Below are 22382 nucleotides of genomic sequence, written 5' to 3' on the forward strand. Positions count from 1 at the left end.
GCCAGGCGAGGGATAATCAGGCAGTATTGCACGGAGGTCGCCTAGCAACCAGAAAGCGCCGTCGGGAGCTGGGAAAACGCTCTGCTCCTGTGAAAGGAGGAGGCCCCGCCCCCTCCCCGCCCTCTCTCCGCCCCACGCAGTGCGCGGGTACACGCTCTGTCCGCCTCGGACGGACAGAGGCTTCTTATTGGTGGGTTTTCCGGAAGCGATGGATTCGGAATCTCGCCCGCAGCCACGCAAAACCGAGCGGCTGTGTGCGGTGCGTGGTGCGTGGTACGTGCGGCGGCACGTGGCGCGGGTGCGGGGCGGGGCGTGGCGGGGTCGCGCGGCGCGGGCGCGCACCCGGAGCTCTGAACAGAGAGCGCCTCCTTCTGGCCTCGGTTTCCTCCCGTTGTAGTAGCGGAGCATGGCCCGGACCGGGCACCCGAGACCGCCCCGTGCAGCCTCACTGCCAGCCTGGGGACCTCAGCGACCGCGACGGGACCAAGGGGCTCGGGGATCCTCCCCGCCCCCGGCCCTGGTGCTTGACTGACCCTCCCGTTCCCAGAGCCCCCAGCGCAGACCGGGATGTTTGTCCTGGTGGAGATGGTGGACACGGTGCGGATCCCCCCTTGGCAGTTTGAGAGGAAGCTCAACGACTCCATTGCCGAGGAGCTGAACAAGAAGTTGGCCAACAAGGTACTGGGCCCACGGCTCGCGGGCAGGCCTTGGCGCGGGAGAGCCAGCGCCGCCCACCGGCCGCAGACCTGGCCTCCGTCATGCCAAGCCCTGGCCGTGGGCAAGCGGCTTAATGTCTCAGAACTTCTGTTCACCGTGAAACAGGATGTTGAAGGGGATCAAAAGAAAATGGGCTTAAAAAAGGGAGTTGTAACTGGAAGTGTCAGACTCTACAATTCTAAATTACTTTGCAATTGCAGGCAAGTTACCCCCTCTGGGCCTCAGTTTCCATTTGTAAAATGGGGATAAAATGTTGCTGTCCTTCCAGCCATGCATTGGTTTTTTGTTGTTTTTGTTTTGTTTCGTTTCTTTTTTTTTTTTTTTTTCTTTCCCCGAGACGGAGTCTTGCTCTGTCGCCCAGGCTGGAGTGCAGTGGCGCAATCTTGGCTCACTGCAAACCTCCGCCTCCTGGGTTCAAGCAATTCTCCTGCCTCAGCCTCCCGAGTAGCTAGGACGACTACAGGCACGCGCCTCCATGCCCAGCTAATTTTTGTATTTGTATTTGTATTTAGTTTTATTTTTATTATTTACTTATTTATTTGAGATGGAGTCTCGCTCTGTCGCCCAGGCTGGAGTGCAGTGGCGCGATCTCGGCTCACTGCAAGCTCTGCCTCACGGATTCACGCCATTCTCCTGCCTCAGCCTCCCAAGTAGCTGGGACTACAGGGGCCCGCCACCACGTCCGGCTAATTTTTTTTGGATTTTTAGTAGAGACNCCATGCATTGGTTTTTTGTTGTTTTTGTTTTGTTTCGTTTCTTTTTTTTTTTTTTTTTTCTTTCCCCGAGACGGAGTCTTGCTCTGTCGCCCAGGCTGGAGTGCAGTGGCGCAATCTTGGCTCACTGCAAACCTCCGCCTCCTGGGTTCAAGCAATTCTCCTGCCTCAGCCTCCCGAGTAGCTAGGACGACTACAGGCACGCGCCTCCATGCCCAGCTAATTTTTGTATTTGTATTTGTATTTAGTTTTATTTTTATTATTTACTTATTTATTTGAGATGGAGTCTCGCTCTGTCGCCCAGGCTGGAGTGCAGTGGCGCGATCTCGGCTCACTGCAAGCTCTGCCTCACGGATTCACGCCATTCTCCTGCCTCAGCCTCCCAAGTAGCTGGGACTACAGGGGCCCGCCACCACGTCCGGCTAATTTTTTTTGGATTTTTAGTAGAGACGGGGTTTCACCATGTTAGCCTGGTTGGTCTCGATCTCCTGACCTCGTGATCCGCCGCCTCGGCCTCCCAAAGTGCTGGGATTACAGGCGTGAGCCACCGTGCCCGGCCAATTTTTGTATTTTTAGTAGAGACGGGGTTTCTCCATGTGGCCAGGATGGTTTCGATCTCTTGATCTCCCCACCTTGGCCTCCCAAAGTGCTGGGATTACAAGCGTGAGCCACCGCTCTGGGCCAGTGCATTGTTTTTGTGAAGATGAACAGTTCTAGTAGTACAGAGTTAACTAACTGTCAGGAGGTTCATCCCTTCATTCTAGCAGCCAATATTTGTGCGCCATCTCTGCGCCGTGCCTATGTGCCTTAGTGCCAGCTGAGAGGTCCTCCCACTGCCATTTCTCTGGCAGTCCTCCCTTTCCAGGTATTCTGTGTCGCATCACTCTTTCCATCTTAGACTTTTTCCTTTCCCTCTCTTTGAGAGCAGGGACTTATCTGTCTTCTTCCCTGAAGTATCCCCTCACTTAGCCAGAGCCTGGCACCAGTAGGTGTTCCATAATTTTATGTTTTTGTTTTTTGGTTTTTTTGTTTTAAACAGAGTCCCGCTCTTGTCGCCCAGGCTGGGGTGCAGTGGTGCAATCTTGGCTCACTGCAACCTCCACCTCCTGGGTTCAAGCTATTCTTCTGCCTCAGCCTCTTGAGTAGCTGGGATTACAGGTGCCTGCCACCACGCCCGGCTAATTTTTGTACTTTTAGTAGAGACAGGGTTTCGCCATGTTGGCCAGGCTGGTCTCAAACTCCTGACCTCAGGTGATCTGCCTGCCTCAGCCTCCCATAGTGCTGGGATTACAGGCGTGAGCCACTGCACCCAGCCATTTGTCTGTTGAATGAAACAGAGGCAAGGCTCTGAGCTATAGTGTGCTGGGAAAAGCAGATATGAATGAGAGGGGTCCATAGTTGAGGGTGTGGTGACAAATTGAGGTAAATGCTATGAGGGACAGGTGTTCACACACCTGTGGGAACAAAGGACCATCCCCTGGAATGAGGGAACCTGCGGCTTTGGTGAGGAGGTGGGGTTGGAACTGAGATCTGATGGTGAAGTAGAGCCAACCAGAGGATTCCTTTCTGGGGTGGGAGGGGACTGGGTGGAGAGAAGAGCCCTGAAGGCAGGAACTGGCATGTGCACAGGCCCTGTGAAGAAGGAATACAGACAGGGCGCGGTGGCTCACACCTGTAATCCCAGCACTTTGAGAGGTTGAGGCTGGTGGATCACCCGAGGTCAGGAGTTCGAGACCAGCTTGTCCAACATGGTGAAACCCCATCTCTACTAAAAATACAAAAAGTAGCTGTAGCTGGGCATGGTGGTGGGCGCCTGTAATCCCAGCTACTTGAGAGGCAGAGGGAGGAGAATCACTTGAACCCAGGAGGCGGAGGTTGCAGTGAACTGAAATCGTGCCATTGCCCTCCAGCCTGGGTGACAAGAGTGGAACTTTGCCTCAAAAAAAAAAAAAAAGAAGAAGAAGGGGTACAACACCCACCATGGTGTGGAAGAGGCTGGTGTGGCTTGGGCAGAGGGAAGGGTAGGCTGGAAAGGTGGGTGGGGGCCAGGCCACACAGCCCTGTAGGATGAGGTACTGGTCTTTATCCGTGGAGCATCAGGAGGTGATGGACTGAGAAGGAGCCAGAAAGAGGAAGCTCAGCTTCCTGAGGCAGTCCCTTCAGAAGAGGTGAGGTTGATTTGAAGGTTGTTAGGTGGTGAAGGGAACTCATGGAGTCTTTAAGTGGATGGCTGCTAGTTACTTTGTGAGGTTGAAGGTGAGGGTCTGTTGGGGGATGAGGTACGGACCTTGTGGAGAGAGAAGGGGTAGAAAGTCCAAGAAGGGAATGGAGTCCCTTTGGAGTACAGGTCCTGTTGGGACAAGTCTTATAGTAGTCAATTAGATGAATCATTTGAGAGGAGACCCAAACAGAAATCCATGGTCTGACAAAGGGCATGGATCTTGTGGCCTTATCTTGGTGAGGTTTGGCCACAACTCTGAGTTCTCTGAGCTTCTTGCTAATTCTTGGACAGTTCCTGCAAGGGTTCTAAGTGGGGGTGATGACATGGTGGCAGATAAGCAGACACTGAGTAGCCAGTTGTTTGAACCACCATGGTGTGGGGTGGGGGCATGGGATTTCTGCACATTCTTGGGGCCTAGGTCATGTGTCCCTCTGCCAGCTGCAGTCCCTGTGGCTGCATCTGTGTGTCTAAGATGTTGTGAGCACAATGGTTCTGACGCTTACTAAACTGTGAGCTCTGGCATTGGCTTTGGGATGTCGGAGACTGCACGTTTAGCTAGCATTCCTGTCACTGGTCCTCACTAGTAATAACAAAGATCCTCAATGATGATTGTTTTCAGCACACGAGCCAGGCACTAGGCTAGGGGCTTCACATCTGTTATCTCTCTTTATTTTATAACCCTGCCGCCTGGTATTTCCCATTCTCTGATGGGGAGACTGAGGCTCAGAGAGGTGAAGTGACCCTCTTGGCAGTCACACAGTGGGTGGTAGAGCTGGCCTTGGAACCTGGACCTGTTTTGTCACCCGAGGCCCTGCTCCTTCCAGATCTCTGCATCGTTCTGAGGTTCCTTACCGTGGTTTCCTCCACAAACTCATTTTCACCTTATAAAGGAAATAATCATGGCTTGCTTGCGGTTGTGAGGGGTTCAGACTGCCTGGGAGCTGGGCCTGTGGTCACTCTGTGTCCATGTGTACTTGTGTGTCTATGTTTGTATGCATGCAGGTCGTGTACAACGTGGGACTCTGCATATGTCTGTTTGATATCACCAAACTGGAGGATGCCTATGTATTCCCTGGGGATGGCGCATCGCACACCAAAGGTGGGTATCTTCTGTCCCTGGGGCATTGGGTTTCTTGGGGCTCAGTTTTCTGTAGCAAAAGTTCAAACCAAAGCCAGGTTCAGTGGTGTGTGCCTGTAAGGCTGAGGGTGGAAGGATCTCTTGAGCCACAGAGTTCAAGGCCAGTCTGGGCAACATAGTAAGACCCTGTCTTTAAATAAATAAATAAATAAATAAAATATTTAAAAATTTTAAAAGGTTAAAGCCAAAGAGATGGCCAGAGGGTGCTGGGAGTCCTGGAGGTTGAGAGACCTGGGGCCTCATCCTGAATTGGCCAGGAATTGACCCGGTGACAGCGGCAGACTTATCTGTTCTGGGCCTCTGTTTCCTCATCTGTGAGGCCTGGGATGTGGACTAGGTGGTTCTCAAGTCCTCTTTAGCTCTGACATCATAGCTCTATGTCTGTGCCCTTTTGGTCTCATTGCTACTGAGCCCTGCACCTTGTCCATTCCTCGGACTGCCCACTGCCTGTGGAGAGCAGGCGGAAGGGGGATCAGCAGGCTGGCTGTGGGAGGGGACTTCGATAGTAGGACACAGTAAGTAAGAGTGTGGTCTCGAGATTCAAAGCTGAACTCTGCCTCTTAATAGCTGTGTGTCCTGGCAGTATATGTCATGGCTCTGTGCCTCTGCTTCCTCATCTGTCAGGTGCAGTTCAGGATAGATTTTATATTCCAAGACCGTTGTGAGGATTAAGGAGTTAATACATGAAAGCTCTTAGGACCGAGCCTTAGCACCTAGCGAGCACTCAGTGACTTATCAGCTTGGATTGTTTCTCCCTATTCTGTGGGTCAGTTGGGTGGTTTTCCTCTGGGCTGGCTGGCCTGGGGCTGGACGATCTAGGATGGTCTCACATTCTGAAGGTTGGCAGATTGGTTGGTTACTGGGAGCCTGGGCTGGGCTGGCCCATCTCTGCCCCACATGGTCTCATCTTTCAGTAGGCCAGGCTGGGCTTGGCGGTTTTAAGTTTCCAAAGTTCAGTGCATAAGTACTTCTCAAGCCTCTGCTTCCATCCCATTGGCTAGGGTGAGGGTATGGAGAAATCGACTTCACCTCTGGGTGGGAGAAAGTGCAGTTACATTGCAAAGGGGTGTGCATCCAAGGATGGGAGGGTGATTACCAGATCCTGGAAAGAGGGAGGAGTAGAGAGAGGACCACGCCGAGAGGAGTGGGGACCAGCAGTCAAGGGAGGTGCTGAGCCCCGGGAGAGGGGCATTCTTCATTCTCATGTCTGGACCAAGCCAGTGTAGAAGACAGTGAGAGGCCCATTGAGAGGGTTCAGGCTCCCAGAGTGCAGGCACCGAGCCTGCCATCCCTTGGACACTCAGAAGCACAGTTCTCAGCCTGCCCCAAGCCTCCTGAGTCAGAATCTTGGGGGATGGGCCCAAATGCTTTTTTTCTGAGACGGAGTCTTGCACTGTTGCCCAGGCTGGAGTGCAGTGGTGCGATCTCGGCTCACTGCAAGCTCTGCCTCCTGGGTTCACGCCGTTCTCCCGACTCAGCCTCTTGAGTAGCTGGGATTACAGGCACCCACCACCACGCCTGGCTAAGTTTTTGTAATTTTAGTAGAGACGGGGTTTCACCGTGTTAGCCAGGATGGTCTTGATCTCCTGACCTTGTGATCCACCCACCTTGGCCTCCTTAAGTGCTGGGATTACAGGTGTGAGCCACCGCACCCAGCCAATTTTTTTTTTTTTTTTTTTAATTTTATTTTAAAGACGGAGTCTCACTCTGTCGCCCAGGCTGGAGTGCAGTGGCGCGATCTTGACTTACTGCAACCTCCACCTCCTGGCATCAAGTGATTCTCCTGCCTCAGCCTCCTGAGTAGCTGGGATTGCAGGCATGCACCATCATACCTGGCTAATTTTTGTATTTTTAGTAGAGACGGGGTTTCACAATGTTGATCAGGCTGGTCTCGAACTCCTGACCTCGTGATCCGCCCACCTCGGCCTCCCAGAGTGCTGGAATTATAGGCATGAGCCACTGCCCCCGGCCCCAAAGGCTGTTTTAGAACAAGGTGCCAGGTGGTTGTCACATGAGCCTGTGATGGATAAGCCCTGTGGTAGTCCATACTGGTCAGCCTCTCAGCACAGAGATGCCAGAACATTCCAGAGTATGCTGTGAGACTGCCTGGTGTCTGTGTCCAGCCATTCAGCGAATTAATTAGTTCACATAGATGTTTTTTTTTTTTTTTTTTTGAGACTGAGTCTCGCTCTGTCGCCCAGGCTGGAGTGCAGTGGCGCGATCTCGGCTCACTGCAAGCTCCGCCTCCCGGGCTTACGCCATTCTCCTGCCTCAGCCTCCCGAGTAGCTGGGACCACAGGCGCCCGCCACCTCGCCCGGCTAGTTTTTTTCTATTTTTTAGTAGAGACGGGGTTTCACCGTGTTCGCCAGGATGGTCTCGATCTCCTGACCTCGTGATCCGCCCGTCTCGGCCTCCCAAAGTGCTGGGATTACAGGCTTGAGCCACCGCGCCCGGCCCTAGTTCACATAGATGTTACCATGCTACGCTGAGAGGCCGAAGAGACGGGCTGTCTTTGTATGGACTAGGAGCATTTTCATTAGCAGAGAAATAAGACTGTGATGTGAAAACAACCACGAGGGCCTCTGTTTACAGAGAAGGAGGCCGAGCTGAGCCCAGTCTCCGCATTTGGACAGGGGCCTTGGTTGTCCAGGAGACAAGTGGTAATAGGTACTAGAAATTGCAGAAAAACTTGGAGAAAAAAGTCACACTGGGGCCGGGTGTGGCGGCTCATGCCTGTAATCCCAGCACTTCAGGAAGCCAAGGTGGGTGTTTCACCTGAGGTCAGGAATTCAAGACCAGCCTGGCCAACATGGCAAAATCTCGTCTCTACTAAAAATTTAAAAAAAAAAAGCCGGACATGGTGGCTCACGCCTGTAATCCCAGCATTTTGGGAGGCTGAGGTGGGCGGATCATGAGGTCAGGAGTTCGAGACCAACCTGACCAACATGGTGAAACCCATCTTTACTAAAAATACAAAAATTGGGCCAGGCACGGTGGCTCAGGCCTGTAATCCCAGCACTATGGGAGGCGAGGCGGGCAGATCACGAGGTCAAGAGATCGAGACCATCCTGGCTTAACATGGTAAAATCCCATCTCTACTAAAAATACAAAAAATTAACCGGGTGTGGCGATAGGTGCCTGTAGTCCCAGCTACTTGGGAGGCTGAGGCAGGAGAATGGCGTGAACCCGAGAGGCGGAGCTTGCAGTGAGCTGAGATCCGGCCACTGCACTCCAGCCTGGGTGACAGAATGAGACTCTGTCTCAAAAAAAAAAAAAAAAAACAATTAGCTGGGTGTAGTGGCATATGTCTGTAATCGCAGTTACTCAGGAGGCTGAGGCAGGAGAATTGCTTGAACCTGGGAGGCAGAGGTTGCAGTGAACCGAGATTGTGCCGCTGCACTCCAGGCTAGGCGACAGGGCAAGACTGTGTCTCAAAAAAAAAACCAAATTAGCCAGGTATGGTGGTGTGCGTGCTGGTAATTTCAGCTCCCTGGGAGGTGGAGGTGGAGGCAGGAGAATCGCTTGAACCCATGAGGCCAAGAACACGCCACTGCACTCCAGTTTGGGTGACAGAGAGAGACTCCGTCTCAAAAAAAAAAAAAATGTTGGAGGAAATTCTGTCTATTCAATTGGAAGATTTCTACTGCTGACTTTTATTAGCCCCCACCCTCATCTCTCCTGGGTCTCTGTTTTCTTGGGAATCAGGTGGGAGGCATGGAGTGATCACAGGGACCTAGATTTGAATTAATTCTGGCTCTGGCCTCCTGGATGGGGACCTTGGGTGGGTACCTCTGCCTCTCTCAGCCTGAGTTTCCTCCTCTGTACAATGGGGTTAACCCTGCAGCTATAAAACTCCCGCTGAGCACCATGCAGGGTGAGCTGTGATTTTTGTTGTGGGAACCAATTGCCATGCTTTGAGGCTGACGCCTGACCCCAGGCCCTGTTCCCACTGCTCCCACTCCTGCAACCCTGCCGCCTCACTCAGGGCTGTCACCAAGCCAGTGCTGGAAGGGCTCAGCACCAGGTCATGCTGTGCCTTCACCTTTGTTCAGAGAAATATTTATTTGCTTGGGCCTTGGGAGCGGTTGCTCTACCTCTCTGAGACTCGGTTTCCCTATCTGTGCACACAGTATAATGACAGTAATAGAACCTTCCTCCCTCATTAAATATCTGTGAGGAGTCAATGAGCAAATCTGATCGAAGCTTTGGTCTAGTGCCGGGCACGTAGGGCGTGCTCACAGACGATGACCTTTGTGGCATGGGACCCTGACCCCCATTGGCTAAGTCTACCCCTCGTTATTTGGTGTCAGCCCCTGTTCTCCACACCCTCCCAGCCTGGGACCTGCTGTACCCTGCCCCCGCCTGCCCCATTCTGATCGGGGGCCCTGGTCTCAGCTCCAGAGCAGTGCTCCTTTGTGGCCACCTTTAGTTATTTATTTTTTAACTTTTTTTTTTTTCTTTTTTTTGAGACGGAGTCTCACTCTGTCTCCTGGGCTGGAGAGCAGTGGCGCCATCTCTGCTCACTGCAAGCTCCGCCTCCCGGGTTCACGCCATTCTTCTGTCTCAGCCTCCCTAGAAGCTGAGACTACAGGCGCCCACCACCATGCCTGGCTAATGTTTTGTATTTTCAGTAGAGACGGGGTTTCACCGTATTAGCCAGGATGGTCTCGATCTCCTGACCTCGTGATCTGCCTGCCTCGGCTTCCCAAAGTGCTGGGATTACAGGCGTGAGCCACCGCGCCCAGCCTATTTTTTAACATTTTAAAATATTTTATTGATTTGCAAATCAGGCAGCTTCCTCAGCCAGAGTCGGTGCAGAGACACCCCCCACCTTTTTTTCTTTTCTTTTTTTTTGAGACAGAGTCTTCTCTATTGCCCAGGCTGGAGTGCAGTGGCACGATCTTGGCTCACTGCAACCTCTCTGCCTCCCGGGTTCAAGCCATTCTCCTGCCTCAGCCTCCCGAGTAGCTGAGATTACAGGTGCCCACCACCACACCTAGCTAAATTTTGTATTTGTAGTAGAAATGGGGTTTTACCATGTTCGCCAGGATAGTCTTTAACTCCTGACCTCAGGCAATCGGCCTGCCTTGGCTTCCCAAAGTGTTGGGATTATAGGTGTGAGCCACCATGCCTGGCCTGTTTTTTTTTTTTTTTTTTTGCCTTTTTTAACAGGTTTATCATTTGTTTCATTTTTTTCTTTTTTTTTCTTTTTTTTTGTTTCATTTTTTTCTATTGTAAAATATATATAACATGAAATTTACCAATTTAAACATTTTAAGTGTACAGGTCAGTGGCATTAGGCACATTCATATTCTTGTTTTATTTTTTTTGAGACGGAGTCTTGCTCTGTCGCCCAGGCTAGAGTGCAGTGGTGCCATCTCGGCTCACTGCCAGCTCCGCCTCCCGGGTTCACGCCATTCTCCTGCCTCAGCCTCCCAAGTAGCTGGGACTACAGGCGCCGGCCACCACGCCCAGCTAATTATTTTTTGTATTTTTAGTAGAGATGGGGTTTCATTGTGTTAGCCAGGATGGTCTCAATCTCCTGACCTTGTGATTCTCCTGCCTCAGCCTACCAGAGTGCTGGGATTACAGGCGTGAACCACTGCACTCGGCCCACCTCCAGAACTTTTTCATAGGGCAGATGTGGCGGCTCGTGCCTGTAATTCCAGCACTTTGGGAGTCTGATCACTTGAACCCAGGAGTTTGAGACTAGCCTGGGCAATATGGTAAAACCTTGTCTCTAAAAAAATGCAAAAATCAGCTGAGCATGGTGGCGGGCACCTGTAATCGCAGCTACTCAGGAGGCTGAGGCAGAGAATCGCTTGAACCCGGGAGGCGGAGGTTGCAGTGAGCCAGGATCGCGCCATTGCATTCCAGCCTGGAAAAAAAGAGCAAAACTCCATCTCGAATAAATAAATAAATAAATAAATAATTACAAAAAATGAGTTGGGCATGATGACATGTTCCTGTAGTCTCAGCTACTTGAGAGGTTGAGACGGGAGGATCACTTGAGCCTGGGAGTTTGAAGCTACAGTGAGCCATGATGGTGCCAGTGCACTCCAACCTGGGCGACAGTGAAACTCTGTCTCAACAAAAAAACACAACAACAAAAAAACTTTTTCATCATCCCAGACTGGAGCTCCTTAGCCATTTAACACTAATTCCCCATTGCCCACTCCGCCAGCACCTGGAAACCACTGTGCTACTTTTTAAAAAAAATTTTTTGAAGGCAGTGACAGGGTCACTCACTGCAACCTCTGCCTCCTAGATTCAAATAATTCTGGTACCTCAGCCTTCTGAGTAGCTGGGATTACAGGTGCCTGCCACCATGCCCAGCTTTTTTTTTTTTTTTTTGAGATGCAGTCTCGCTTTGTCACCCAAGTGGAGTACAGTGGTTCGATCTCAGCTCACTGCAACCTCGGCCTCCCGGGTTCAAGTGATTCTCCTGCCTCAGCCTCCCCAGTAGCTGGGATTACAGGCATGCACCACCATGCCCAGCTAATTTTGTATTTTTAGTAGAGACGGGGTTTCTCCATGTTGGTCAGGCTGGTGCTGAACTCCTCACCTCAGGTGGTCCACCTGCCTTGGCCTCCGAAAGTACTGGGATTACAGGCATGAGCCACCATGCCAGGCCTGCCTAGCTAGTAATTTTTGGGTTATTTATTTATTTTTTTTGAGATGGAGTCTCGCTCAGTCACCCAGGCTGGAGTTCAGTGGCGCGATCTCGGCTCACTGCAAGCTCCACCTCCCGCGTTCATGCCATTCTCCTGCCTCAGCCTCCCAAGCAGCTGGGACTACAGGCACCTGTCGCCACGCCCGGCTAATTTTTTGCATTTTTAGTAGAGACGAGGTTTCACCGTGTTAGCCAGGATGGTCTCAATCTCCTGACCTCATGATCCGCCTGCCTCGGCCTCCCAAAGTGCTGGGATTACAGGCATGAACCACCACCCCAGCTTCCTTCCTCTTGATGGTTCTTTAGACTCATCCTTTTTTTTTTTTGAGACGGAGTCTCGCTCTGTCGCCTGGGCTGGAGTGCAGTGGCGTGATCTCGGCTCACTGCAAGCTCCACCTCCCAGGTTCACACCATTCTCCTGCCTCAGCCTCCCGAGTAGCGGGGACTCTACAGGCGCGCGCCACCGCGCCCGGCTAATTTTTTTGTATTTTTAGTTCAGATGGGGTTTCACTGTGTTAGCCAGGATGGTCTTGATCTCCTGACCTCGTGATCTGCCCACCTCAGCCTCCCAAAGTGCAGGGATTACAGGCGTGAGCCACTGTGCCCAGCTTCAAACCCTGCTTTCTTTACCAGTTGCTTCTGCCCTTTTTAGGAGCTGAAGGAGAGCCTGAAGGGAGGTTGAAATTGACTTTGGAGCCACTGATGGCTCAGAGTCTGGGCTCAGGTGTGAGTAACCTGGCAGTTTTGGGAGTGCCCAATTCTAGGACAGCTGCTGCTGGCACCTTGTGGGGGCCATGCTGTGAACTTGCAGGAGACAAGGGGAGGGTCTGGGGCCTGCAGGGGGATGTGGCATGGAGCAGCCACACAGGCCCCCGGGTGTGCTGGCACCTGAGGGTGACATGGGAGTGCGCTGGGGCCCCAGTCAGCGTCACTGACGGGCTTTCTTCATTTCCAGTCCATTTTCGCTACGTGGTGTTTCATCCATTCCTAGACGAGATTCTAATTGGGAAGATCAAAGGCTGCAGCCCAGAAGGAGTACACGGTAACAGTGGCCCTGATGCCTCAGACAAGACTTGGGAACACTGTGGGGGCAGGAGGTCTGTGCCCATCCACATGGTCAGGGGAGGGCTCAGGTGTTGAGGCTGAACCTTCCCCGTGGTGTCAGAGAGGCTTGCCCACCCTCCCTCTCATGTGTTGTGTGAGGACCTCCGTCAGCAGTGAGGTTTCACTGTCAGGCCATCACTCTGGGCTTCAGGGTAGGCACTGAAGCTGGTGGAAGTGACTGGGAGTCTTCAGCGCCCACTGGTCCCTGTTGTGTGCAGAGGTTTTGGGGACTAGGTGCTCCGGGCTTTGCCCAGGGCTGCTCGGCTGTGTGGGTGGTGTAGGCAGAGGCATTAGGTGGGGAAGGGGCCTAGTTTTCCATAATGACATCCACCTCATGAGCAGCCCAGGGCAGGGCTTGCCTGTCAAGCATCAGACCCTGCAATGTTTGGTGTCTACTGGGAACCCTCATCTCAGGCCGTCACCTGCTTCCTTCCTTCCAGTCTCTCTAGGCTTCTTCGATGACATTCTCATCCCCCCAGAGTCACTGCAGCAGCCAGCCAAGTTGTATCCTCCCAAGGTTAAAGTGGTTTGTCACAGAGGAGCTCAGGCCTCTCCAAAGGAAGGTCCCCACTCTTTAGGGTGGCCTTTGGGTCCTGTAACCTGATGCCACTGGCCTCCGTGCCTGCCCCCAGCCTGTGCTTTTGCTCCAGAGGCACCAGCCTGTCTGTGCCTCCCATTCAGGGAGTGAAGTGATGCCCACGTGCCTGTCTTTGTCGGGGCTGTCAGGCTTGGCTGTCTGGGTTGTACACTGCACACCATTAGAGCTGTGGTGTCCCGGGGGACACCATTCATTTCTGGTTCACTTTGCTTAGGTTTTCCCTGCAGCAGTCGTCTTAAAGATCACTTGCCCTGGAGGCTTACGCTGGTCCCTGGGACGTGAGGCCTTGCCTGTGTGCTGGGTCATGGGCTGAGATGTGTTCCTTCTGGGCCTCCGTTGTCCCTGTCCCACCCCTCACCTTGCTGTACTGGGGTTGTCTGTTTCTGTGGGGCTATCCATGAATCTGAGACTCCTCACTAGGAAGGACTCTGATGTGTCACAGCTGTACTCACGGTGCACAGCACGGGACCTGGCACAGAGGCAGGACCCAACAGTGGGACTGCCACCAGAGAACCCATGGCTCCCCTGTGTGGGCTTTGCTGGGGGCGATGGAGGGCCAAGGGGGGCTGCCCTGGCTGGGTGGCCGCACGGCTCTGGGTCTGTGTGTGACTCCAGGATGTGTTAGAAAACCTGGCGCAGCGCGGCTGGTTCTCTCACCAGCTGTCATCCAACTGGGTAGGTGACCTCCCATCCCACTACATCCTCTTGGAAACGGCAAGTCCTTGGGTGCCCATCAGCCTGTTGCAAGGCTTTGATGAAAAGGGTATGTGGGGCCCCGTGGCAGGAGGCCCAGGTTGCTCTTAAGAGGTGGGACTTGGACCATGTCTCGTCCCCTCCTGCTCTGGTGCTCTGAGATCCATGTGCGTCTGGCCGCGGTGTCTGACTGGGGGCCCTGTGTTCCCCATCCTCGGTCCTGGCATCCAAGAGCGCTTGCTCTTCGCTGTTTGGCCCAGGCCTTGCACATGGGGCTGGGACCTGCTTTTGCTGTGACTTCCCAGCCACAGTGATCTCACCCTGGGATTGGTTTCTCCTGGGGTGGGGGGTGCTGAGGGAAGCCCCTCCCACGATCTGGTTGCTGCCTTGACCCTGGACCCTCTCAGCGACGAAGCGGAGCAGGTGTGGGTGTGGGAGTATGAGACGGAGGAAGGAGCGCACGACCTCTACATGGACACCGGCGAGGAGATCCGCTTCCGGGTGGTGGACGAGAGCTTTGTTGACACGTCCCCCACGGGGCCCAGCTCAGCAGATGCCACCACTTCCAGTGAGGAGCTGCCAAAGAAGGAGGCTCCATACACGCTTGTGGTGAGTGGCCCTGATGGCACTGAAACCACCATGGAGGCGGGAGAGCCGGAGTGCAGGGCTGGAGGCTGTGTCCTTTGGGTTCTGCTCTGGGATCTCCCCCAGCAGGTCAGGGATCCTGTTGGGGGGGCCTTGGCTGGTCACTTCTCCCTGGAGAGCCTGGGTTTCTGTAGGCCAGGGCTGTGAGGCAATAAAGGTACATGGCTGCTGGTGGGGTGGGCAAGTCAGCTTGCAAGGGGGACAGAGCTCATGCTGGACACGACCAATGATAAACAGGCTTTGAAGCCAGGTGCGGTGGCTCATATCTGTAACCCCAGCACTTTGGGAGGCCAAAGTGGGAGGATTGCTTGAGGCCAGGAGTTTGAGACCAGCCTGGCTAACAAAGTGAGAGCTTGTCTCTACAAAAATCAATTAGCAGGGCATGGTGGTGTGCCCTGTGGTCCCAGCTACTTGGGAGGCTGAGGTGGGAGGATCCCTTGAGCCCAGGAGTTCAAGGTTGTGCCACTGAATTACAGCTTGGGCAACAGAATGAGACGCTGTCTTTAAAAAACTGGGGGTAGGGAGGCGTTTGAGGGAGAAAGAAATCAAGGAAGGGGTTTGGGAGAGATCAAAGCCCTGAGATTAAAGGTAGGACTGCTGAGCGCAGTGGCTCACGCCTGTAATCCCAGCACTTTGGGAGGCCGAGGCTTGCGGATCACAAGGTCAGGAGATCAAGACCATCCTGGCTAACATGGTGAAACCGCATCTCTACTAAAAATACAAAAGATTAGCTGGGTGTGAGTGGCAGGCACCTGTAGTCCCATCTTCTGGGGAGGCTGAGGCAGGAGAATGGCATGAACCCGGGAGGCAGAGGTTGCAGTGAGCCGGGATCGCGCCATTGCACTCCAGCTCAGGTGACAGTGCGAGACTCCGTTTCAAAAAATACAAATACAAATAAATAAATAAATAGGTAGGGCTCCCTGTAGGAGCAGCATTAAAACAGTGAAATAAAAGGGAGGGCTCCAGGGAAAAGTGGCCCTCAAGGCTGCTCCCTGTTGGATGTGTCTGGAGCATGGGCCTCATGTTTGCTCAGCCTTCCTGCCAGTTAGAATCTGGGTGGCCCTGGAGGGCAGGCCTGAGGGTGAGGAAGGGTCCCTGACCCTATCAGGGCCTGGGGTCCCTGGAGAGGGGTCTGCGCCCTGCATGCTGCATGCCCATCCAGGAGCACTGCTGTGGCTCCCACGTCTCTCCAGAGCCTCTGGGCTGCCGTGTGCTGCTCCTCCACTTTGCCTGTGCTGGGCCTGCTGGGCTCCCCTCACCTCCCGTCCAGGTTGGTTCAAGCCAGCGTGTCAGTGAAATGTGCGTGTTCTTTCTCTATCCCTGGCAGGGATCCATCAGTGAGCCAGGCCTGGGCCTTCTCTCCTGGTGGACCAGCAACTAGCCCTGGGGCTGGACAGTGGACCCTACCAGCCTGCAGGAAGGTGCTACGGCAGTCTGTGAAGACAAGAGCAGCTAAGGCTGATGCTAACAGCAGCTGAGGCTAATGTGTCTCGAGCTGGACAGTGGGGCAGGGCCAGGAGTGCCCACCAGCTTGCCCCCCTCCTCCAACATCTAGGCCCTGCTCCTCCCCCCGGAGCTTCTCAAGTCGCTGCTTTCAGTGACAGCAAAGCCATTTAATAAACAATGGCAGCATCAGAAGGGAAGGGGCCACCCTTGTCTCAATGGCCAGTGTTATGATCTGAGGTCACTCAGTTCCTGTCGCTGGGACAGCATAGCCTCTCTTACCGCAGAGATGGGCTCCCCCAACCCCCACCAGGTGGCAGCACGTGGGGGCTGTGAGCTCTGGGCTGCCCCAGGCTGGCCGAGCCTGGTGGAGCCATAAAGTACATAGGGAGTAAGGCTGGCTTGCCTGGGGTGGCTGCTTTGGGCACTGGAAGCTGCCAGTTGGAATTGAGTGGGCATGAAGGGGAGGCACCTTCCCACCAGCTTGTGGAAAAAGGTGTAGCCCCTGAGCTCTAGGAGACCAGTTCCTGATCAAAACAGTGGAGGCTCTGGGCTTTGCTGGTACCCCCTACCCAAAATTCATGACACAAGACAGCAGCAAACCTGGGACCACCTGTCCCTCAGATCTCAGCTATTGCCATGAGCACCTTGTGGGACTGCTGGTAACACCCCAGCTCTGGGCCCACAGCGTTTCTTCAGCAGCATGGCCTCGCAGGGTTCCTCCTGCCCCTCTGCCCACACCAGGACGCTTGCCTTACAGTAAGTTTTGTCCTGGTGATGGGGCCTCCATGGAACCTGCCTCCTGCCCTGGCCTCTTCGGCTCTCACAGGACCCCCAAGTGTGGAGGTGCTGGCTGGTGGTGTCAGCGGATGCCACTCCCTTTCCAGATGGTCTCATCTGCTATTGTGCCCACCCTCAGTGTTTAGAGGGCTACATGAGGCCATGCCTGGCATATCAGTGCCCAGGGAAGATGGAGAGTGAAGGCCACTCTCTGGGAGACTCAATTCTGGCCCAGCAGGGAAGCTACAGGAACATGGGGGGCAGGGCTGCTCTGCAGGTGGGGTGGGGTGGGAGGTGACAGGAGAACATTTCTGCCACACCTCAGGTCTCCTTCACCGCAGTGATGGATCCAACTGTGGCTGTGGCTGTCGGGCCTCCACTGACCTTGACTGAAAAGACCCTTCCTGGACCCTGAAGCTGATAACAAACGGCACAGACACCAATCACTCACTCATAGAACAGTCACTGGTTTTGGATTCTTGTTTTCCTTGCAAGAACAAAAGGTTCTCTAGAATCCTTCAGCCAACAAAATGATCAGGCAGGAGAAAAACTTTAGATGGGAGTGTTGTCATCAAAAATAAATACAGTTGCATGGATCTGCTTAAGATCTGAACCAAACTAAAAATAGGAAGACAGGGCCTAAAAAGTTATTTTAAGAACCCCCCCACCACAACCACAGTCACTCCGTGGGCTGAGCAGGGAGCAGGAAGCATGTCTGGTCACACCATCTTGGAATAAGAAGCCATGACTGGATGCATCGGATCCGCTGATGGCGCACGTGGGGCTGAACTTGACGCCAGCGCTGGGGCGGGGCGGGGGGCGGGGAGGCATTGCCCTCACTGCTGCAGCTCCTTCATTCTGTTGAGGGCACTGCCGGCGCGGAACCACTCGATCTGCGTCTCGTTGAAGGTGTGGTTCAGGAGGATGGTCTCCTGGGTCCCGTTGGGGTGCTTGATGATGCACTTCAGGGGCTGCAAGGAGAAGGTGGGTGTGGGTGGAAGTGGTGGGTACTACGTGCCCTTGGTCCTGCAGGGGGGTCAGGGAGGCCGGGCACTGCCTGGGGACCTAGGAGGTCAGCAGGCAAACCAAATCCTAGGCCAGTCTGTGCCTCATGGCCCAGGTTAGACCCAGATGGCACCTACAGGGGATTCCTGGGGCCCAGAGGGTCCTGCAGTGGGTGGGCTGTCCCCTGAGTGTCAAGTCCTGGTGAGTAAAGGGAGGTTGAGGAGGTGGGAGGGCCCTGGGCTGACCCCAACCCCCAACTCTGGGAAGGCGCTTCCCTTTCTCTGTGGGGCCACCTGGAGAACTGGGGGTCTTTCCGGCTGGAATGAAGCCTCCTGGGAGAAGCTACCCTGGGGCCAGTGCAGGAGGGGAAACAAGGTGGCTGCCCCTCACCCCACCCCCTCAGGGGGATCCGGCCTCCTAACCTTGCCAGGGGTGAAGTCCTTTAGGCCTTGAATGGTCAGCTTGTCCACAGGGTGAATCTTGTTGTAGTCGGCTGGGTCCGCGAAAGTCAGGGGCAGCAGGCCCTGTTTCTTCAGGTTGGTCTCTGGAAGGCAGGTGGCATTCGGTCATCAGGGGGCCTGACCAGCCTGGAGAGCTTCATTTTCTGAACCCATCTGGGGCTCTGGGAGTTGCCCCAATCCTGCTGCCTGGGACAATGCCCGGGCATTGACTACAGGGCCCAGGTCTGCTCCCTTTCATTAGGGGCGCCCCAAGCAAGTGTGCGCTGGTGCTGAGGTCTGCGAGGCCTTCCTGCTGCACATTCATGATCAAAAAGAACCCTCTGGCACGTGCCCTGGATCTCAGTGGCTCAGATCTACAAGCCTGGAAGCAGGGCCTGCGGGAAGCCAGGAAGCTGAGCATCAGATGTGCATTGTATGAGCCTAAGAAGGGGCGAGAGGCTGACGGGCCTGTGGGCTGCAGTGGAGATAGCCTAGAATCAGGCCCAACTCAGCCACAGGCAGGGCGAGTGACCTTGGTCACTAGGGATGGGATGAAGATGGCCCGGGTGCAGACTCCAGCTCACCGTGGATCCTGGCAAAACTCTTGGTGATGATGGCCCGGGCCCCAAGGTGGCGGGGCTCCAGAGCTGCATGCTCCCGGCTCGAGCCCTCGCCGTAGTTCTCGTCTCCGATCACCACCCACCTGATGCCATGTTTCTGTCAGGCAAGCGGGGGTGAGGTTACAAGGCAGTCCCCACCTGCCTGACCTCACCCACCTGGCGCCTGGGCATCATGAGGCTCCCGGTAAAGGGGCTGGAAGGGCCCTTCCTCACCTGCTGCCTAAGGGCAAGTGAAGCCTGGGTGAATGAGACCCAAACGAGGCCCCGAGGGGACGGAGGCGCCTGGCTGTCTGCAGTGGCACAGAAGACAGAACCCACCCATTGGTGCTTGGCAGGGAGGCAAGTGTGTGGGGAGGGAGGTGGGGGTGAGACAGGGACGGCCTCCGGGGCCCCACCCAAGATGCATCTGTGAAGCTCAAGGTGCCCCCTTCCTGGGAGCACCCTCTGCTCCATCCAGCCACCAGGGGGTGCCAGAGTCCCCTCACCCAGCTGGGCCAGGACTTGTTCCGTCTGTTTCTCAAAGCAGAACAAGTCCAGTCACCTCAGACCCTGGCACTGGCCTCAGACCTCTCTGCCTGCTCACTGGGAGGCCCCATGTAGCCCCCTCTCTGAGCCTGTTGGCCTCTGACTTCCCGAGCCGGCCCCCTTCCTCGTCTTGGTCTAGGGCCAGATATCTCCTGAGCGCTGCTCTCACTAACTCCTCCTGGTGCAGGGACTCGGCTGTACCACCGGACCTGGGCCTCATGCCCTCTCAGCCACAGGGAGGGGCCGCAGGCCTCTCCTTCCTTCCACAGCAGTCCCCTCTGGGCTCAGCCGGCCTCCTTCCTAGTTTCCATTCCCCTAATGTCCTCCCTGCACCTGCCTTCCGGGCCCCTTCAGGAGTGGCGACTGGCACTGCCCACCCCCATCAACTCTGACCCACCTTGTAGTAGCGGGCAGTGTCAGGGACGGGGCCAAACTCCTGAGTGACGGCATTGCGCACGGAGTTGGCCTTGCCATTTTCAATGTTGATGGCACCAATGAGCAGGTTGTTGGAGATGTTGTCCAAGTGCCCACGGAACTTCAGCCAGGGGCCAGCAGCCGAGATGTGGTCAGTGGTACACTTCCCTTTGACCTTGGGTGGTGAGTAGAGAGGACAGAGGTCAAGGCATGGCCCTGGAGGGGTGGATGACAAGCCCTCCAGAGGCAGGCAGCAGGCTCTGGGGCCCAGGACGGGTGACAGAGGAGTGAGAGGCAGGCAAGGTTTTAGATACGTGTTCTGTGGTCCTGGTGCTTCCACCCTCAGGCCACATGGGCTCCGGCCAGCCCATCACTCATCCTCTCAAAGGCCTCTGGCTGCTCAGTCTCCCTTATGGGGCAGGTCACCCAAAGTGGGGACAGGTCAATGTTCGCTCACCCTTCAGGCCTTGGCTGCAAGATCAGCCACCGACCTCATGCCGGACACAGGAGCCTGGGACATGCCTGGGTCCTGGCTGATGACTGATTAGTCTTTTCTGTCATAGGGGTGCCTGGAGACCCCTTAATAAACAGCATAAATTAATATCTGACACAGATTGGAGGCCTCTGGCCACACCAAAAAGGCTTGTTTTTGGTTGGTGCCAAACACAGGCCATCCCATATCCACGGGTGTGCAACTGTGGGGGCAGGAGTCATCCATAGCTTCCAGAGCCTGTGTGGACATGCCAGGTGTGGAGCCTGCTGTGCAATCACACACACCGTCCCAGCCCAGCCTAAGCTGTACTTACCTGTCCACACCCGCTGGAGGTGGCTCTGATCAGCGGCTGCCGGATGGCTGAGGGCCCCAGATGGAGGCTGGTCAGATCTAGCTCTGCCCAGTTCAGGGCCACAGAGAAGGGGAACGCTGGACTGCGATACCCTCTCTGCTCTGCAGCCAAACCTCCCTTTCATCTCCCACCTGCGACTTGACTATTTGCTCACTTCCTCCAGGTTCATGGCCCTTCCCGATGCTCAGGGGACGGGGGGCCCTGGCAGGGTGGGGCTGTCATGCCATCCCCGTGCTGCTGACCTTGATGAGGATCTGCAGGTCCTCCAGGTCCTTGCCATCCCACTTGTCAAAAGGCTCCAGGAGCTGCAGGCGCTGGCTGGTGGGGCTCACGTCCACGTGCTGCCCGCTGCTGTCCTTGGGGGGGTGCTGGTAGGTGTCCTGCCCTGGGTCAAACTCCTGCAGCAGGGGATGGGGATGTGTGGGGTGCTGAGTCCTCAGTTCCCACAAGGACAGACTCTCAGAAGGCAAGTTTCCCCGGGCCCCACCTCCCTTCCCAGGGAACAGAGCTGCTCCCTTCTCACTAGCAGCGCCCTCCCTGCCTGCACAGGAGGTGCTGTGAGGTTGAGAAGGAAGTGCTGTGGCCACACAGCAACCAGCAGAGCCCCCAGGGGGCACGGGCGCTCACCGCTTTGGGAAGCTCATCTGCATCCGGAGCCTCCAGCTTGAACTTCTTGCCATCCGTGCCCGTCAGGTAGTCGGTCTCGGGGTTGAACTTGAGGGTTCCCGCAATGGCCAGGGCTGTGACAATCTGAAATGGAGGTGGCCAGTATGTTGGTCAGCAACAGTCGACACTCCTGTCTCCTGCACCCACCAGAAGCCTAGACCAAAACTGAAGCAGGAACCCAGGAAATTTCCATGTTCTCCCCAGACCCCTGTGTTCCTCAGAGGCCAGAGCTGCAGGACGATCTTTGGGACCACAGGGCCTTGGGACTGCAGAGGACTCAGGAAGCCAAGGGCAGTGCGGCCTCGCCCATCCTGGCAGGGCCAGGCCGGCAGTGCTGTCCTCTGTCCTCACAGCTGTCCTGGAGGGAGCAGGCGCCTGGCGCAGAAGTGCCGCTGTGATGCAAAGCCCCTCAGTGCGGAGGACGCTAAAAACATGGAAGGGGCCATTCTTCCATCCATTTAGCAAGAAGTATTTGTAGAACACGCAGGTAAACAACCAAGTCAAGAGAGCCTGGCCATGTGCCAGTCACGGCCAGGGCCGAATACCGCCAAGAGCAAGGCTGGTTCTGGCCACGGGAACAATGGCAAGGCCTCGAGTTTGTGGAACTCCCACCTGGAGTCGGAAACTGCATGTGTCCCACACACTTTCCCAGGTAATCCCAAGGATTATGGGGACACAGAGAAGGTAGGTGACTTGGCCAGGCTCATACAGCGAGTTAGAGGCAGGGCTGGGATGTGTCCTAGGCAGTGAGTGAGATTCCAAATTCCATGCTCATAAGCACAAACCACTAAATAAATATCTCATAATCCCACGACCCAGGGAGCCCCAGGCAGGAAGCACCAAGCATGCGCCTGGGGCTGGGAAGACCTGTGGCTCCTGGCTCCACCTGGATGACCCCTGCCCTGCGATGTCAACCCTGACCCCAGTCCCCATCTCCTCCTGCCTCCTCCTCTGACCCGCCAGGAGCCCCCAGAGGCCGTCCCAGGCTCATGCGCAGCTGGGCGATCTCACCTCTGGGGATGTGACGAAGGCATGGGTCTCGGGGTTCGCGTCATTGCGACCCGTGAAGTTCCTGTTGTAGGAGGTGACGATTGTGTTCTTCTCCCCCTTCTTGATGTCCTTCCTGCCAGGTCAGAGGGAA

General features: G+C 55.1%; 2 protein-coding genes across 4 annotated transcripts in view; one reads left to right on the plus strand and one right to left on the minus strand.

Annotated features, from left to right (window-relative positions):
- The first annotated feature begins 212 nt into the window (after positions 1 to 212).
- POLR3H (RNA polymerase III subunit H) lies at positions 213 to 16146 on the plus strand. Of its 2 annotated transcripts, XM_025399182.1 has the most exons (7): positions 220 to 273; positions 548 to 678; positions 4654 to 4750; positions 12419 to 12505; positions 13008 to 13071; positions 14266 to 14467; positions 15831 to 16146. In XM_025399182.1, exons 2-7 carry the CDS (start codon positions 568 to 570, stop codon positions 15882 to 15884), a joined length of 615 nt encoding a protein of 204 aa, XP_025254967.1. In that variant the 5' UTR covers positions 220 to 273; positions 548 to 567; the 3' UTR covers positions 15885 to 16146. The 2 variants fall into 2 exon arrangements, with proteins under 2 accessions (XP_025254968.1, XP_025254967.1); XM_025399183.1 differs by lacking the exon at positions 12419 to 12505 and having other exon boundaries at positions 213 to 678.
- Positions 16147 to 17177: 1031 nt separating this feature from the next.
- ACO2 (aconitase 2) overlaps positions 17178 to 22382 on the minus strand; it is a 61348-nt gene continuing 56143 nt past the window's right edge. For both annotated transcript variants that reach the window (XM_025398701.1, XM_025398702.1), the window contains 7 exons: positions 22253 to 22364; positions 21203 to 21325; positions 20818 to 20973; positions 19714 to 19905; positions 18756 to 18888; positions 18154 to 18275; positions 17178 to 17697 (listed from right to left, as the gene is read on the minus strand). In XM_025398701.1, the coding sequence (XP_025254486.1) occupies positions 17563 to 17697; positions 18154 to 18275; positions 18756 to 18888; positions 19714 to 19905; positions 20818 to 20973; positions 21203 to 21325; positions 22253 to 22364 (973 nt within the window). In that variant the 3' untranslated portion in view covers positions 17178 to 17562. The remainder of the gene's footprint in view (positions 17698 to 18153; positions 18276 to 18755; positions 18889 to 19713; positions 19906 to 20817; positions 20974 to 21202; positions 21326 to 22252; positions 22365 to 22382) is intronic.

The sequence above is a fragment of the Theropithecus gelada genome, chromosome 10, assembly GCF_003255815.1.
Source record: "Theropithecus gelada isolate Dixy chromosome 10, Tgel_1.0, whole genome shotgun sequence".
Classification (NCBI taxonomy): domain Eukaryota; kingdom Metazoa; phylum Chordata; class Mammalia; order Primates; family Cercopithecidae; genus Theropithecus; species Theropithecus gelada.

Coding starts and splice junctions, on each gene's coding strand:
- POLR3H (XM_025399182.1), top strand. CDS start 568: ATGTTTGTCCTGGTGGAGATGGTGGACACGGTGCGGATCCCCCCTTGG. Junction 13,072..14,265: donor CTGCAGCAGCCAGCCAAGTT/GTATCCTCCCAA, acceptor GGACCCTCTCAG/CGACGAAGCGGAGCAGGTGT. Junction 14,468..15,830: donor AGGCTCCATACACGCTTGTG/GTGAGTGGCCCT, acceptor TATCCCTGGCAG/GGATCCATCAGTGAGCCAGG.